Source organism: Lactuca virosa, chromosome 8 (genome assembly GCF_052849685.1).
Source record: "Lactuca virosa cultivar CGN04683 chromosome 8, Lactuca_virosa_CGN04683_v6, whole genome shotgun sequence".
Lineage (NCBI taxonomy): Eukaryota > Viridiplantae > Streptophyta > Magnoliopsida > Asterales > Asteraceae > Lactuca > Lactuca virosa.
Window position 1 is genome coordinate 314,910,658 of NC_136433.1, and position 18,663 is coordinate 314,929,320.

Consider the following 18,663-nt stretch of genomic DNA (forward strand, 5'->3'; position numbering starts at 1 on the left):
TCTGTTATAGTATCTTAGTATGTTCTCGTTATAGTATCTTAGTATATTCTCTTGTTATAGTATCTTAGTATTCTCTAGTATCTAGCATCTTAGTATCTTCTAGTTATAGTATGAACTGAACCCCTAAACTATACCCCTTATAGTTTACTAGTAATTTACTTGAACTGTTGTTGAAAAGACTCATTTTTCTACTAAGTTATGCTTGTACTTTAAAAACGGAGTTTTGTTAAACTATAAAGTAACATAACCTTAAAAGAGTTTTTGAAATGTTTTGACAACTTATAAATGACATAAGCAATCCTTTAAAATGTTTATAACAAACAATTACACAATTATCATTGTGTTCAACTTGTATTCCCCCCCCCCCCCTTAAAAGCATTTAAAACAGTTTAAAAGATTGATTATAGGGGTATGAACTCACTTTATGTGGGTGATTCAAACGAATATGCGCGTAAGGATGAGAAGTTCCACGAATGAAGTTCCGAGACTTAACGAGTCCTAAATGACATATAATGGCACATATTGACATAAATATAGTGTTTAGAAGCAACCAAATGCAAGGAAACACCTTACGGGACTAGGAAACACTTTGACCAAGTGTTGGAATCACATGTGATTCACTAAAAGGGAGTGTACGACCACTTTGAGGAGTGTGCGGCCATGGGTGTGCTGCCAGGGAGTGTACGGCTGCACACTCATGGTAAAGAGTGCACAAAAATGTTTTCCAAAGGTAGGGAGGCTTATAGGACTATTGCTCATCAAGTGTTGAAGCTAGAAAGGCACTTTGGAGGTCCTTAAGCACTAAACAAAGGGGTGTACGGCCACATGGAGTGTGTGCGGCCGTACACTCCTTGATGAACATGGTTTGGACGTTTTCTAAGGATCATATTTAGTAAGTAACAAGCTTAGGGGATGGTACTTACAATATGGAAGCCTTTAGGGGTGTTTTGAGGGTGTTTTGAGGGGTGTACGGCCACACCTGTGTGTGCGGCCGCACACACCTTGTGTTCTTGAGTTCTGGGCACTTTCAAGGACTTAAACTAGTGTTCTAAACAAGATTCAAGCATTGGGAAAGAGTACTTACGATCCGGAGGCTCGAGAAGGCTCAAAATCACCAAGAACAAGTGTGTGTTTTTGGTGTTCTTGGTGAAATGGATGAAGATTTGAAGATCTAGCCAAAACATGATTTCAAATGGATGAAATCAAAGGATGTTACTAGTTTATGAAGATTAACAACAAATCTAAGGAAGAACACTTACAAACTCGAAGATCTAGGCTGCAAATCGGATGATAGTTGAGAGAGAAATCGTGTTCTAGGCTTGGGAGTGTGAAAAGGGATGAATGAAGGATAAGTCCCAACCTTATACACGTGAGTGTGCTGCCAGGAGAGGGGTGTGCGGCCATGTGTGCGGCCGTACACTCCTTATGTTGGAGTGTAAGGCTCGATTTTGGTGCTAGAAGTGTACGCGATCCATTCCCATACTCAATGCTTGAATGTACTGAGCTTTGAACCTTTAAACGGACTCCAAACAAAGCTAAACGATAGCAGAAATGAGTCTGACACTCAGTTGAGTTGACTGGCTGAGCTTTACATGGCAAAATTTTAAAAATTTTCGGGTTGTCACATATATATATATATATATATATATATATATATATATATATATATATATATATATATATATATATATATATATATATATATTAAAAAAGGACCATCCTTAGGAATAGTAAAGTTCTTGAGGTTTTGGCAAAATTTGTCATTTGTTTATGGGTATGTGTTCTCTTCTAGCTTTGTTGCTGGCGATTTTTGTGTGGGGCATTTTATGCCATTTTTTCAATTCTTTGTGGAAATGTGCATATAATCCAAAGTCGATCCTTCTACCACTAACCGATCCCTCTACCACTAACGTGGAGTTTGGTTGTTGCTCATCGATTTTGTAACCCAATCAGATTACGATTGGTGTCCCCTTCCAGTTCCTGATATCTTCCCGATTGTTCTAATTTTTTAACCTGATTTCTTCTGTCTCACACCCCCAAACCGAAACGGCGGAAACGTTCGGGGATGGATGACGTCATGCGTAGTATCACAACAACTGCATCATAGTAATCAAAGTAAACACAACCATTACATTGAATTTAATAAAGGCATTTACATCTGTTTGATTCATATTCATATACATCAAAAAGACAACAAAATATAAACACGTGACCCTATAAGCTCTGTCTTCTCAAAAGCTGCGGGAGTATCTGTCTACTGATTTCCTGATAATACAAGCGGTTTTGAAAAGAGTATCAACATTAAGCTGGTGAGTTCATAAGCATGTTTTTGTAATGAAAACCTGTTAATGAATCAGTAAAAATGTTTGTATGTTTCCAAGAAAATCCAATATTTTCTAACATATGAGTTTGTTACAGTGTTCCATGAAGTACGAAAGCCCTGGCTATCACCAGTATGTATAGAATGTTATGTTGGAAAACCCTGGTTACCACCAGTATGTATAGTAGTTTCATTACTTAAAATAAAACCATGTATTTTATCCCCTGAAATCCTCCAGTATAATGTATAGTAGTTCTATTAATTAAAATCAAACTAATGAAGAATGAAATCCCATAAACAAAAGGTTAGTTTATAATATTGTGAGTCGTATAACCATGCTTGATATGACCTAGTGACCTTTACGACGTTCTTCAAGTGTCGAATATATGACATTTGTCACCCCAAGCCTGCCTGCCTAACTATAGCTAGCAGTTCAGGTGTGGGATTGTCAGTCCCGAATAGATCTATTCACAAATCTCACGCTCTCCCTCCAGGAGACTCTGGTTATACTATGATAGGATTTAGTTCAGTACCCCGAAGGGTACAATTTGAAGTAGTGTCTCACAATCCTATATTAACTAGTTTACGTGTAATGTTATATTTTCATGTACTTAAATCTGAATGTATACCTCGTAGAGTATAAATATTTATACTTACATAATTATTTAGTAATGTACTCTTGTTATCCGAAAGGTAGTAATGTATATCATAAACTAAGTCTGTCATAGTTTATATGTCTGTAAATGTAAAACCGTGTATTGAAATTTCAAATTATACCTATTATAGTTTGTATGTATGTTATGAATTTGGTTTGTGTATTGATTTGAAAACTATGCAATTATGCTTGTAAGTTGAAAACGTCCCTTATGCTCAGCATGTTACAAAATGGATAAAATATCTAAATATTTTATAAAAATGTGGAAACAGTATGGTTGTATCAATTGCATCAGTTTTAAACGTGTTGAAATCCTTTTGTCTAAATTCACAAAAATCATTTGTGTTTGGCTATCATTTATGTTTGACTTGTATTCCCCCCTGAAAACGCTAAAACAGTAAAAGCATAGGGGTATGAACTCACAGTTAGTTGCGTGACTGTACCGGACAACGAGACTGGGAACGAAGACCCTCGAGTTGATATACGCGGCACTTAACGAGATCCTAATAATAATTAAATACATATACGCATATTATTAGCGAAACCATTATTTATAGTGTTGGAAAAACACTTGCTTTTGGTTTAGGAATGTTACAGAGACTTGATTGAATCGGAAAAAGCGGGTTTTCAGCCAAGTTCATGACTTGGGGAAGTTTGCGGCCGTGAAGGGTTTCCAACCGTGAACTGTTCTCGGCCGTGAACTGTTTACTGTCCTTGAAAGGTTTACGGTCTTTGAAGGTTTGAAGGGTTCACGCCCTGTTCTTGGTGAGATATGAAGTTTTGAAGGGTTCACGGTCGTGAACTCAAGAACAACAATGTTAGATTTTGATGAAAAACGGATGTTTTGATGCTCCAAAACGGGTTCCAAGACGGATAGAGTGATAGATGAAGAGAAATCTTGTGTTTTCGGGTGATGATTTTTAGAGAGAGAGGGTGTTCGTGGCCAGAAAAATACAAATGAGGGGTAGGAGCACATATATATAGGGGGTTTTCATGGTCGGTGGTGGGGCCACCAGCCGTGAACGGGTTTACGGCCGTGATCGGGTTCACGGCCGTGAACACCACTCAGGCCGGAAACTGCTGATTTTTTGAAGGAAACTCGAGTTTTCGTGCGATTTTGGTTCCGACTCATATATAAAATTCAATTATATAACTTAAATGATTTTCCAAACCAAAGAAATTTGACTGAACTAAATAAAATTCAAATTTTATTTGACGGAATCGGGCTAACATTAACGGAAGAAGGTTCGGGTTGTCACATTCCGTCCTTTCTCACTCTTCTCACGCTCGCTTTCTTCTTTCATTCCCAGGTATTCTTCTTCCCTTGTCGGTGGTGGTGCTTCGGTTTTGATTAGCTCCATCGAAACCTCTGCTTCTTTTCTCCGCCTTTTCTCACAAAAGGTTCCTCCTTCGTTTACCTGTTCACTTTCCGCCTCCAGCGTAGAAGTTCTTGATTTTTTTTACGTTTGCTACTTATCTGAATATGTGTTGTGAAAGTTAGTTCCATAGTCAATTTTTGCCTTCCTCCGCCACCATCTCATCTATTTTTCCGAAGAAGACGGAGAAACAGCATCAACTTCACCTACATCTACCGTCAGCCTCACCTCCATCACTCACCGTCGCCCACCGTTGAGGCCGTCAAAATCATATGTTGCGTCGGATTCTAGCAGCAAAACGCATGACTTCAAAATATTTTCCCCGTTCCCTTCAGTGCCATCCACCACTTCTCATCCTACCCACCATCATCCTCTCCCACCTTCCACCGTCGCCTACGTCCGCTAGGGTTCACCATCTGACCATCATCTTCGTTTACCATGGACACCGCTATGATAGCCTGCTTCTACCAGCCTCGAATTCCAAAGATCGACTGCACCATCTCAATTTTCTGTTGTTGTTGGTCTTTGTTTGACGCCACCACCGGTTATCGCTTTTGTTTAACCATTTAATTCTTTTTCCTCTACAGAAAGGTGGAATTCGATTTCAGGTAACCACAATGGAATTCGTCTTCAGGTAGCCACAATTACTTCAACTGATTAATTGTTCATGTATGCAGTATTCATTCACGTGACATGTGTTCTACGAAGAAGTGAAGAACACCAACAAGGAGAGCACGAGACCAAGAGCCCTCTTTCGTCCATCTATTTCGACGCTATTTAAATAACTAAGCTCTACTTTTTCGATTTTAGATAATTGATTCAATACTCATGGATGCTTTCTTGATCATGTCATCACAGGCTCATTGTTGCCTCTACTTTGGTTGGTCGAAGCCTCTTACAATACCTAACACACAATCTCTCCGATCAAAATATGTTTTATCTATTTGCCTCATTTTTTAGAATCTACCGCTACCGCATTGTCCAAAATCTTGCAGCATTTACTGTATTTTTTGATAATTGATAGTATTAATCTTGAGGATCAATTCTACCACCTCCCTGCTCCATCAACCTTCTCCCCTTTCTCTAAAATTGTACTCTGATTGCGTTTTCTCTCTATTTACAACCTATTCTCGACTAAACCAATAGGGAGGTTTTGGTTATAATACTAATAAGAAAAGAAGCAAATGTGGTTCGATTTAAGTTCAAGCTTCACACTTCTGACTTTTTTGAAGATATCCTTTCTCAGGTTCGAAATCTACATCTTCATAAGTTAATGTGTTTATTTTTCTATCGAAATCTCATCTATATTTTCTTTCGTCTTGAAAAACGGTTTTCAGATCTAGATGAAGATGAACCAAATTGGAACATGAAGGGGTTTGAATAAGGGTTATCAAATTGCATCGGGTATCAATCTATTATTTTGTGAAATTTACTATAATTTTTGTGTTAGTTATGAACGCTTTGTAAAATGCTTATTATTCTTGATTGTTTTTTGTTCCTTAATGTAGTAAATTTATGTTGTAGAGATCTGTGAGTTGGTGTAAGTATATTTGCCTTTATTTGTTTCTGATCATGCCAATTTATTGTCCAGTATTGTGTTTGTTAATTGCTATTTATAAGACTTAAAATATCAAGTTTTCTGATGTTCTGTTTTTGTTTGGCTCAAGTACAAGTAATTCAGAGATTGCCCTTTATTTGATCTTACAATTTTCAAACAATTAGTGGCAAGATTCACACAGATTTAAAAGTGAAGTTTTTTGCTTTTATGAACAGATGTCATTGGATTTGTGGCTGGATTTGGCGGTAATTTCTATTTTGGTTGTGTTTAATTCCCCCACTCCTTTATTTTAATGCATCATTACGTTTTATGTTATGTTTTTTTACTTTGATTTAATTTTATTCTACCACATCCATCCCTTATTACTTTTTGTTTTTTATTAATATTTTAATGACCTATATATATTGTAAATATATAAAACATAACTTTGTTGATTTAAATAGGTGTTTGATACGGTATTTTAGAAGACAGATGTTATAAAAGATTTGAAAATCATATTTAAGACAACCCTACAACTTACCATTATCTATCTGTTGGTGATCTGACCTCAATTCCAGGTAAATCGTTGTTGATGAAGATAAGTTTAGGGTAGAAAGCAGGAAACTTGCTCCTCACCTAGCATATTCTAAAGTGGAGGTCAGTTTATTTTTAGAGATTCATAACAAATGTTTATTTTATCTCATTATTTAAGTACATTTCTAGTTGTGTTTATTTTGTCAGGGGATATATGAAACAAAAATTGGTGTGGACAACATGTTACTATGAATGTATCTAACAACATGTTACTATGAATGTATATATTGCAGATTTGATTTATTTTGGGAAAAGATATAAAAGCTCTTTTGGCTGAAAAGATATTTGTCATCAATTTCTACGTATATATAATTAACCTAATTTCTCTTATACTATTTTTATTTTCTGATTGTTTTAAATAATCATTTACTAAAAAACCTTTCTTTGGTTCCTTCTAACTTTTATGCATCCTTATTTTCATGGGAGGGCATGTATTTTTTAGTTTTTGAAAATGAATAAATGAAATTATAAATGGGAGGCTTTCGGTGTGGATTGCATAGGATCGCCACATTTAATAATGCTTGTGTATCAAGTACAATGCCTAAATGGATTTTTGACAGAAAATACCAAAAATACCCTTTCCATTGAAATGCACTATTTTGCCTTATCTTGATTTCCCGTTTTACCCTTCCTTACATATCTAAAGTTTAATAGGGGACTAGCATAGACCTAAGAAGGTTAATAGTGGTATTGATGTTTTGGCAGGCAATAAGAAGAGGTTGAATTCATCCGATTGATGGCGATTACTTGGACCGAGCTTAGATTAGTCTTTACATAAATGGTGAGTTTGTATACACCTAAGAGTTTAAGATTTTCAACTGACGTTAATTGGTTCAAGTAATAAATTACTTCTATTTATTACTTAGCTTTTAGTTCAATGTTTTTCATATTTGTTGTCATTTGTTTCACTATATTGATTTAGATGTGAATGAAATTTTGTTTCCTTTTTAGCACTACTAGAGTAATGGATAAGGGCTATCGACATCAACAAGCTTTTTACTTTTGATTTTTAACTATTTTTTGGATAGATTCGCCCTTAATGTTGAAGAGTTTTGTTGGTCAAACTATGCATGCCCGAGCATGGCGTTTTTGGACATATTTGACATTTCCCCTGCTTCGGAGTTTTCCTTAAAGTGGACAACACAAAGAAGTTAACAGGTTGAGAGTCGTTTTTGGGGAAATTTTCATATTGGTTTATGTTGACATTTTTTTTTAAATTTTATTAGATTAACTGCAATATATAACATACTTTCATTGGAAGATTATTTCCAGAATTTATTATATATTACTTATTGCTATTATCAGTAAAAAAAGATTAAAATATTTATCGTCTCAAGTTAACATCGATTGTTAATATATCTATCTTTAACGTAATGTCACCAAAACAATTAATCAATAATCACTTGTTTTCTATACTGATAACAAATTCATACCCCGCAAAGCGGGGTTCCTCATCTAGTTAAAGATTAAAGATTCACCTATTCATCAACCAAACCGTAATCATCCGAAAACTATTTGCCAAAAATAAGCTATTAGTCGTGATGAAACCATTGGTCGCTGCATAAATGTCTACACATACAAAACCTATACAATTACTCAAATTAATGTATATATTAATTTTAACTAATCATTATAAACGTATAAACAAAACTTATATTTTTTGTAATTTAACAAATCTTTAACTTTTCATTACCATTTTATATTATCAATAATGTTTTCTTTGTTATCACAGGTTTTAACCTAGTATAAAATAAACAAGAGCTTCCATGGTTCCATTGCATTTAAAAGTCGTTTGAGAATTACAACATAAAATCAAACAACACTTTTAATAGAGTACTTAAAAACAATCATATATTCTACGATCTTCCTCTACCCCTACTGAAACCACCGCCACGGCCACCACCACCACGAAAGCCGCCGCCGCCACCTCCACGAAAGCCGCCTCCCCTTGGAGCACCTCTCCCACGGAAAGAACCACCACGTCCACCGCCTCTACCACCTCCTCGTCCGCCACCTCTTCCGCCAGTTGCTCCCCTACAACATCAAGAAAGAGTAAGTTACTAAACTTATATGAGAATGAAATAACACAAAGGATACAAGAAAAATCATTACATTTCATAATCATGTTTGGTTTGACTATAAGAATGGGATGATATCACATAATAACTTTTTATATCATACCAATACAACATAGTTTTAAATCTAATCTTATTCAAGTATGACTAATGAATTTTTCATTTACCAAAACTAAAAGCTAAACATAATAAAAGCTCATTAAAACCCAAATAAGATTGATAGAGGATATGTATTTTCTAAATAATTTTTTGGAGTATAAAAGAATATGATTTTTTTTGAAAAAATGTCATTGAAATTTACATAAATAAAAACAGGTCACATTGTAGTTTTCCATACGAAAATAAAACACCTCTGCGAACTAAGGAACGGAAATCAACAAAATGGTCCATTCCATTCAATCAGACAAAACAAACAACTTTTTTCAATGGAATGAGCCATTCTATTTCTTCCCCGATCCCATTGTATCACATAATGTGGGGCCTTTGAGATTAATCAACTCAAATAAACCTCTAACCCACAGTAAATCATATCATAGAACAAAGACAAAAAGTCTAGATATTTAATAAGTGTTAAAGTCAATAATAGCAACCAAGGATTTGAATTCTTGTACTCTAGGTCACTAAACATCTAATTGTACATCATAAAACTATTAATTTGTTTCAAAATAGTCATTTTCACCTGAATAATTAAAAATCAAGACAAATGACTAAAACGAAACAAAAATAATAGTCTAAAAGTACAATTAGAAGTTTTGTAACCCACAGTACAAGAATTTGAATACTTGGTTGCCATTAACCCATTTAATGACAAAGGAACTTTAAGAAAACACTTACTTTGGCTGTGGAAGAAATCTGGCTAGTGGCAACAGTTTCATTGGGTCAATATAGAACTTATCACCAGCTGCATAAGAAGTTGCTACAATACCTTCCATCATTTTAACAGAGAAGAACTACAAACAAAGAAAACCCCCAATCATAATCACTATCGAAACTACAGCATTAAATTCCATAAAAAACATGAAATCTGCATAAAAGGTTACAGAGAGTACAAGTGAATCCCAAATTATGGTTATTATAAAAACTACAGCATTGAATTCTAAAAAACAAGGAAAAAAAATTGCATAAAAGAGTAGAGAAATTGCAGGATAACTCACTGATTCATTGATGGGGCCAAAGATTTCATCAACTTTGCCTATCTGTGTTTTGTTTTGTAGGTATATTGGGGCATTAAAGTAAGGTATTTTCTCATTAGTTAGCTTTGTGACTGCATCTCCCTCACAAGCATGAACAAATGCCGATACCTCTGCACATAAGAAATAACACACACCATTAAAAACTTTCAACAAACTGAGAGTCTAAACAACAAGAACTTCATCAAACTGATGAACAAGTACTAAAAGTAATCAGGCAAATTAAAACTCCATCTGAATGGTCTGAATATTAATGATAACTAAGCTTTAAATTTTCAAAACAACATCGTAATTATCAAGCTTACTGCCGATTAAATAGATTTTTATTTTGTGAAAACGACCGAGCCGATTAGACGATTATCTCCGGTTACTTCCACAAAACTGAGTCTTTTCTGATGAAATATTTGCAAGCATGTGTGTTGTCTTGTTCGTGTTTGTGAGAGATGATTCTAACATACCTACAACTTCTTCAGGAGGGCCTTCATTGAACCGATCACCACCAAAACGACCACCGCCGCCACCTCGTCCTCCGCGGCCACCACCGAAGCGGCCTCCTCCATCCCTTCCACCCCTGAAACCGCCGCCCCCACGACTGCGACCAGCAAACCCGCCGCCTCTTGGAGGTCGCATGATTGACAAAGAAGTTAGAGATTGAGTGTAAGATTAAACAGACAAGTAAGCGTTTAGGGTTTTAAGCAAAATGGTTTTTGATAGCCATGTTTGTGAAGTAGGGTTTTAAGGTTTTCACGTTTGCTTCATTTCAGTCCTTTATCTTTACATCAATTCCAAATATCCATGAAAGTTAGGAACATCGGTTGTTCCCTCGTTGAATCAATTAACTCATTGTTTGAGATTTCATTTAAAAATAAATAGCAGGTGAGCATTGGATGAACTTCAAAATGTTTTCTTAACAGAACAATATACTTTGAATACTCACATTGTAACATTCGTTTCAGGTATGAATCAACTTTTTATGTATTAACTTTAAATTGGGTGGCCACGGCGTGGTGGAGCATCACCACGACGTGGAGGAATGTTTTGGACCGCAGAATTTAAATGACCTGCCACGGCATGGCAGGTGTTTTTGGTGAAAAACCCTAATTATGGGCTTTGGGCCCTATATAAAGAACATTAAGGCTAGGGTTCCATGATCATTCAGCCTCCATTGAAGTTGTGAGCTCCTTCTTGGTGCTTTTTGGTGATTTTTGAAGGAGAATGAAGCCCTTGGTGTAGTAGTTACTTGGCAAGCATCATTTTCTTCAGCTAGCACATCTCCTGGACCTTGGTGAGTGTCTAAGATCCAACCTTTTTCCTACCATGTTACTAGACCTCTTGATTTTTTCCTTTTTCTTCATGTCTTGATGGATTTTAGGGGTGGGATCTCATAAATTTTGCAACTTTATAAATCTCCAACTCAAATAGAGTATTTGGTGTCTTGGATCTAATTTATAGATGAGTTTTGTGTTGGTGATTTTTTTCACTAATTGTATTTAAGTGTAATGGCTTGACTTGTTGACCAAAAATCAATCTTGATGAATATTAAACAAGTAAGGAAGGTGTGGAGTGCACACTTGTTTAAGTTTATTTAAGATTGAAAGTAGACTGTCATTTAGGGGCGAAGCCCCTAAACGAACGGGGGTCCGGGGGGCAACGCCCCTGGGAGTGGGGTCCAAGGGGAGGCAGCCCCTGGCGGGGCCTAAGGGGCAGAGCCCCTGGCTGGGGTCCAGGTCAGCGCATAAATGTTTTATTTGGGTTATATTGTTGTATTAAAAATGCATCAGAAAATCAAAATTTTGATTATTTGACCCGTTTTTGGCTTTGCATGAATCCTCATAGAAAACCTGGACTTATGACAGTTTTGACTGTTAAAAAAACCGTTTTATGACAGTTTTGACAGTTTTTCAGACAAAGGAGGTTTTTAACCAATTTTTGGTCAGCTTTCTGGTACTCACAAAATTCACACATCTCATTCTTTGTTCTTTTCTATTCTGAGTCTTATCCAATCAAAGATTAGGGAGTACCACCCAAATATTTTGATTTGAAAGTGGAATCACAATTCTCAGAATATCCAAGTGCCTTTACTACCCCGAATTTCTAACATTTTGGTGTCATGCATACTAGGAGTTCAAGACATGCATTAGACATGCATGTCTGGAAAGCATGGATTTTCATGATATTTTTGGTATTAGGAACCCTTCTAGAATCGTTGGTCATGAGATCTTCAAGATTAAGTGCTTAATGATTAAGCCATGATGTGTTTTCACTCGTTTTTGGACCTAAGGGTAAGATCTTCGCCTCATGGAAGGGGATAAAGTTGAAAACTTTACCTATTTAGACCATGGAATGGACGATATCTAAGTTGTGGAGCTCTTAGTCGAAGAAAACAACTTAACCAATTAAGTTGTTTGGAAGCCAGTGCCCACGGTGTGGCCTTAGGTCGCCACGGCGTGGCGACTAGGTTAGAGCCGACTGTTTTATCGTTTTCTTGCCACGACGTAGCGACCAACTGTAGTTGACTTTGACTTTGACCAAGTTTGACTTTAGGACATTTGTGATATTTTGAGTAGTAGTTTGAATTTAGGTCACTGTTTATTGTTTAGGTGACCAGTAGAGACAACAGTTGGAGCAGTGATCTGTTCAACTACATTTCAGACTGTGAGGTGAGTTTTTCCTCACTGTACTTGTCGGTCAAAGGTACCAATGTTGGCCTACTGAATCATGTATCCTAGTATATTGGATTGATGTTGTGTTGGTTATGCGATAGACTGGTAGATCTGTATGATTACTTATCGAGTATGTGCTAGATTGGTAGATCAGCCTGATTATCTGTATGTACTTGATGGTTGTTGATTGTTATTGTATATGTCGACATGATATGGTTTGTTGGGTTGAGGCGGTCCTTCTTTGTGTTGAATGCCAAGATATATGGGGCGGTCCAGATGGGCTCCCAAGAGGTGGACCAGTCAGATCGAAGGCTTGGAGAGCGGTCCAAATAGGTTGTAGTCCCTTCGAGGCGGTCCAGTCAGGATGAAGGCTCATATTTGCATGTTGTTATATGTTGATTGTGTGTGGTACTTTTGGAGAACTCACTAAGCTTTGGCTTACAGTTTAAGTTTAATGTTTCAGGTACTTTATATGATCGGGGAAAAGCAAAGGCGTGATCGTACATATCCTTCGGTGACATGTTTAGGAGATGGTATGATACATTGATTTTGGAACATTTGTACTTAATCTTGGGTTCTTATGATTTGGATTTGATTGAAAACAATGATTTCTCTCTAATTAAAAATGAAAAGTTTTATTGTGATTTTTAGGATGTTACAAGTTGGTATCATAGCCTTGGTTTGAGAGAATTGGATAAGCATTTATGTGACTCCAGACTCAAACTAAGGATATGTTAGAGTTTTCAAAATGGTTTTCAAAAGTAACCAAAGACGGATGAGATGTGTACAATAAGCCGAAGCAAGAAAGTATAGACCGAGTTACCCATACTATTATTTGTTTATGATGTTTATGATAAAACTGCATGCTAGTGATATGCTAGGGATCTTCAAGAATTGCATGATAGAATTGCGTGATGTATGATGCCTGATAGCCTAGGAGAACTTCTTATACGTTAGATGAAATTGACATCGTTAATGTAGTTTCTTAGTGTGTGCATCATAGTTGTACATAACTAAGATTTTATAGTCTGAGTATGTTTGGTTTAGTCTTATTTCCTATTCCTTGTTTGGTTGTGGGCTTAGGGTAGAATCAAGTATTCGGCTGTCTATGGGATCCGACGTTATGTATGATTAGCATGCACGAGCGGTTACACGGTTGGTGGAAGTTTCATGAGTGAGTATGGGTGTAGTAGGCTAGTTGAGGAATGGTTAGGCACTCTCGAGAGAGTGAATATAGGATGAATGTGTATCCTAGTTGTTGGTTGTTTTAGGGTAGCTTGTGATGATCCATTGAGACAAATAAGGATAGGTGTGGAAGGTAGTATGGGCCCATACTACTAGAGGCAAAGGACCCGTATGTACAGCAAGGAAGTCACAAACCCCAAGGGTTTATCCTTTCTGTGATGGTTGTAGCATTATAATTATGGTATTTTTGATATATTGTTGGTTTATTTTCAATATGGTGTTCACGAGAGGATCTGGTTCTGGAGTTGGTGGCCAAGATAGGCTAGGATTGACAGATGACGACATCCATAAGTTGATAGCTACTGAGGTAGTTGCTGCTGTCCGGGGTGCCATCCGTGAGATTTTTGGGTGTATCAAGACTGCAATGATCGAGTTATTTGATGAGCGGTACGCCGCCTTGGCGGAGGCTGCTGCTGCTGCAGCCACTGCAACTGTCGTTGTTGTGGGAGGTCGATGAGGAGGTTCATTCCAGTATTGGGACTTCAACAACACGAAACCCCCAGAGTTTGACTGGGTCAAGGACCCGATTGTGGCTATGAGATGGATTTTTGATGTGGATGGTTGCTTCTGCACATGTTCTTGTCCGGATGACTGGAAGGTCTGTAGAAGTGTTTAATCGAGTATGAGAATCAAATCAGAGTAAAAGATGAACACACGAAGTAAATAAGGTCTGGTTTTGTGACAACCCGAACCTTTTTCCATTTCCGTTATCCAAATTCCGTTAATAAAATTTGGATGTTTATTGAGTCCCGTCGAATTCCTTTGGTTTGGAAAGTCATTTTGTTATATAATTGAGCTTCATATATGAGTCGGGACCAAAACTACGCGAAATTTCGAGTTTTCCTTCGATCAAAACAACATTCACGGTCTGACTTGGGTTCACGGTCGTACACCCGTGTACGACCGTACACTCGTTTACGGCCAACGTCGGGTGGACCCCACCACCGACCACAAACCCCTATAAATACGAGACTCTACCCCTCATTTACACTTTTCTGGCCGAACACCCTCTACTTTTCTCTCTAGACTCTCGACCGTACACCCCTAAAGCACCTTTATTCTTCCGTAAAACATCGAAAAACACCATTGGGGGTTCATTTCGGAGCATCTAGGACACGTATTCATCGATTACAGCACTCTTGTTCTTGAGTGTACGACCGTATACCTTCAAGTTCATTAACCGTACACTCATTCACGGCCGTACACCTTCAAAGGCCGTACACCCCTTCAAGGCAGTCTATGGCCGTACACGGTCCACGGCCGTACACTCCCTTTCACGGCCGTACACACTCCTTAAGTGGTACATTAGGCTGAAAACCTGCTTTCCTCGATTCAATCAAGTCCCGGTAACATTCCTTAACCGAAATCAAGTGTTTTTCCAACACTTTATTTAATGAAATCGCTAATTTAGATACATATATGTATTTAATTGTTATTAGGATTTCATTAAGTGCCACGTACAACAACTCGAGGGTCTTCGTTTCCAGTTCATTGATTCGACGCTTGCACACAATTAACGGTGAGTTCATACCCCTACATTTTTCCGAGTTTTTAATATTTTCAGGGGGGAATACAAGTAAAAGCACAAGAAATCTTGTGTTCAAAAATATAATTTGGTTTATTATATTTACCTATCAATAGCACACATTGAACATAGAACTTACTAAACATGGTAAACATCGTTACTACTAGACTTGAAATCAGCTTACAAAACATGTTAGGATACAAACATTGCAAAAAAACAAGCTTTCAGATCAAAGGAAACAAACTTATGATTTTATGAAATAAAAGATATTATTTTATAAGGATTCATGTTAATGTCAAAGTGGATTTTCATAATATTATTAGTGAATTGGTTGAGAGAACCACAGTGTGAGACGCCTTGTAACCAGAGTCTCCTGAGAGGGAGAACGTGAGTTTGTGTATAGATCTATACGGGAGTGACAATCCCGCACCCTGACTATTAGCTACAGTCAACCTAGGGTGACAAACGTTATTTTTCGCGACGTCCGAGTACATCGTAATATTGATCGTCCATAGTATGGTTATAAGAATCCGCAGGTGAAACAACGACTTGTTCACGTAATAATACACCTAACAAACAGTCAATAGGGTTAGTAACTATGTGATGACTTAGTATGCACATTAGGGTAATATGACATTAACATCCGACATGCGGGGGGATGTGTGATCTCCGCCTCATTTCCTGTTCCTTGTTTGGTTGTGGGCTTAGGGCGGAATCACCCAATCGACTGTCTGTTCGATCTAGATTTCTATAACTCGTATGTACTAGGTGATCACAGGAGGGTATTAACAACACTTTCAGTATATCATACAACATGCATTCAACTAGTTTTATTTATGTAATAAGACTACTATACAATGGTTTTCATACAAAGGTTTTCATGCAAAGGGAACAGAACAATGGTTTTCATACAAAGGTTTTCATGCAAAGGGAACAGAACAATGGTTTTCATACAAAGGTTTTTCAAACAGAACAATACTTAAACAACATAAGTATGGTAGATATTTATATTCTACAAATGGGAACAGATAATTCAATAACGTACACTTAGGGAAAATATAGGATTTTCCAGGGTAAACATCAGTACCTTACAACAACTGGTTAATTATTCAATTAACGAATATTCATTATTAATTCTATAATTCCTTAGTTTATGCATCCGGGTTACGTATGAAGAATATCTGATAGACAGTGGAATGTGTGGTTTCCGCCTTATTCCCTGTTCCTTGTTTGGTTGTGGGTTTAGGGCAGATCCACACAATTAACCGTCTATTCGATATTGGTTTATGCGTAACTAGTATGAACCAAGAAGTTATAGAAAGAATGGGTTTAATCATACTTTTCATAAGAAAATATTGGATTTTCTTGAGGAACACTTTCAACAGATATCAAAGCATCAATACAGTTAACTTTGTAAGTATCTAGTGAATACTTCAGGATTATGTACATGAGGATCCGACAACCAGTGGAATGTGTGGTCTCCACCTCTTTTCATGTTCCTTGTTTGGTTGTGGGCTTGGGGCAGAACCACACAATCGATTGTTTGTTCGATCTGGATTGTATATGATTTGTATACACTAAGTACTCGCAGGAAGAACTAGTAAGAATCATTTTTACTTAAACATTCATTACATCAGAAAATATAAGGTATTCTGGAGAAACATAACGTACTTTTCGAAAGGACAAAGAACAGTTTTCTAAAATAAAACGCTTATGAACTCACCGCTTTATGCTGATACTCTTTCAAAACCTACTTGTATTCTCAGGACACTAGTAGACGGGTACACGCACCGAGTTCAAGAAGATGGAGCATAGTAGATTTGAGTCTTTACTTGTTATTTACTTTTGGAGTCAGTCGTGTATGATTCAAATGTAATGTAAACATTATATTATTAATACAATGGTTGTTGTTGCTTTGATTACTATTATTCAATTGTTGTGATACTGTACATGACGTCCTTCGCCCCCGAACGTTTCCGCCGTTTCGGTTTGGGGGTGTGACAGATTGGTGTCAGAGCATTGTTTATAGTGAACTTAGTATATCAACCAGTAAAAGATATACAACTATAAATACAATGGGCCGGAGTGCTCAGACTAAAAGTATACTTTTAAAATATAGTTATTTTACGAGAAGTATACTAATAAGCATACATACTAAGAACAAGTCTCACAATAAGAACAAGTAAGAACAAAACAAACAAAAGTATTTAGATGTTGGACACTACAGTCAAACCTAAGGAGTTATGTAATCATATCTGGAATAAATATAACCTGATCAACTATATTTATTTTAGATATGACCAATATGTATTTGGGAGTGATGGTGGTGTTGCAACGAGTCTAAAACTTACCAAACTCTATATACAAAAGTATCCTTAGAACAAAACATAAAGATAAAATACTATAGGAGTATTTTAGGCACTATAACAAACTTGAATGAGAACTAAAAGACCTTTACTAGCAGGTCTATAGTTGCGAAGTGCATGCTTCCAGGGTTATATATAATTGGGATCTTATAGACTTAGAATTGGTGATCTTCGCTCTACTACCTGTTCCTTGTTTGGTTGTGGTTTTGGAGTAGGATCACCTATTCGAAGGTCTGTTTGATCTTGGTTATATACATCTTGCATGCACTGCTTGACTATAGGAGGACCCAGTTTAGATCATCAATGACTACAGAAGAAATGATTTAATTAATCTCATAAGATTCTTTAGACATCCCCATTCTCGCACGAACAACCTAGATAGAGATAGCCACTCCATTACAATCACCAACAGAGGAATCAAGGAGGAACCAGAGAGGATTCATAAAGAGGGTTCCTAGAAGGAATCATACGATGATGCAAATCTTCCATCAGGAAGTGATGGAGATCTGTGGTAAAACCCGAAGCATGATCTACAGTGAATAAGAGAACCATAAGAAAGCCCAGAAACAACAAACCCTCACAGCTGAATTCAGGATCATCATAACTAGAACAGAAACCCCTCCCGAGGCGCGCAAGGTGGTAGAGCACCATATACATCATACTAATAATTAACTAATTAATATGATCTAGTGAGTCAGTGATTACACTGCTCACACTATGTGTCAGGCTTATTGCCTTTATCATATCAGCTAAGTAACAGTAAACCAGATTCCATAACTTCATTAAGAGGGAAGTCACTATTAAATTCATAAGTCTATGTTGTGTAGACCTTTGTTATGAATTGCTTCAAACGTCAGAACATGAAACACTTAGAACTAAGATAACTTCGATTCAAAATACACTCCATTTGTAACAACTAAGGACTTACCCTCGTTACGTCTTTTAAACCTTATGACAGAAAGATGCCACCGAAAAAGTCAAACAAAAACAAAAACAACTCACCACCGCCGCCTCCTCCTCAGTATGACCCGATTGTCTTTCAGGCAGCAGTAACAGCCGCAGTGACAGCTGTCATGACTCAAATCAAAGCAAGTGGTACCGGTGGATCGGGTAGTGG

At 36.9% G+C, this 18,663-nt stretch overlaps 1 protein-coding gene and 2 long non-coding RNA genes across 7 annotated transcripts; 2 read left to right on the plus strand and 1 right to left on the minus strand.

The window, feature by feature from the left end:
- Window positions 1-4,241: 4,241 nt before the first annotated feature.
- On the plus strand, window positions 4,242-8,346 carry LOC145129567 (uncharacterized). Of its 3 annotated transcripts, XR_013717548.1 has the most exons (8): window positions 4,242-4,959; window positions 5,029-5,597; window positions 5,689-5,755; window positions 6,125-6,154; window positions 6,467-6,545; window positions 7,188-7,263; window positions 7,511-7,640; window positions 8,215-8,346. It is a non-coding gene; the product is annotated as an uncharacterized LOC145129567 (long non-coding RNA). The 3 variants fall into 3 exon arrangements; XR_013717547.1 differs by lacking the exon at window positions 8,215-8,346 and having other exon boundaries at window positions 4,243-4,959; window positions 7,511-7,805; XR_013717549.1 differs by lacking the exons at window positions 6,125-6,154; window positions 8,215-8,346 and having other exon boundaries at window positions 4,244-4,959; window positions 7,511-7,805.
- On the minus strand, window positions 8,229-10,452 carry LOC145129566 (H/ACA ribonucleoprotein complex subunit 1-like protein 2). Its single transcript, XM_079064324.1, has 4 exons — window positions 10,206-10,452; window positions 9,712-9,860; window positions 9,392-9,507; window positions 8,229-8,516 (listed from the first exon to the last, which is right to left on the minus strand). Exons 1-4 carry the CDS (start codon window positions 10,375-10,377, stop codon window positions 8,339-8,341), a joined length of 615 nt encoding a protein of 204 aa, XP_078920450.1. The 5' UTR covers window positions 10,378-10,452; the 3' UTR covers window positions 8,229-8,338.
- Window positions 10,453-10,513: 61 nt separating this feature from the next.
- On the plus strand, window positions 10,514-17,041 carry LOC145129568 (uncharacterized). 3 transcript variants are annotated; one of them, XR_013717550.1, is made up of 3 exons: window positions 10,514-10,623; window positions 10,704-11,032; window positions 12,874-13,017. It is a non-coding gene; the product is annotated as an uncharacterized LOC145129568 (long non-coding RNA). The 3 variants fall into 3 exon arrangements; XR_013717552.1 differs by adding an exon at window positions 16,947-17,041 and having other exon boundaries at window positions 10,526-11,032; window positions 12,874-12,943; XR_013717551.1 differs by having other exon boundaries at window positions 10,526-10,703; window positions 10,826-11,032.
- The last annotated feature ends 1,622 nt before the right edge of the window (window positions 17,042-18,663 follow it).

Bases quoted from the DNA above. Each gene is read 5' to 3' on its own strand.
- LOC145129566 (XM_079064324.1), bottom strand. From the start codon at position 10,377: ATGCGACCTCCAAGAGGCGGCGGGTTTGCTGGTCGCAGTCGTGGGGGC. The intron at 9,861-10,205 runs GTATGTTAGAAT...TCTTATGTGCAG, and splicing joins CCCTCCTGAAGAAGTTGTAG to AGGTATCGGCATTTGTTCAT. The intron at 8,517-9,391 runs GTAAGTGTTTTC...TTGATGTTGTAG, and splicing joins AGATTTCTTCCACAGCCAAA to GGGAGCAACTGGCGGAAGAG.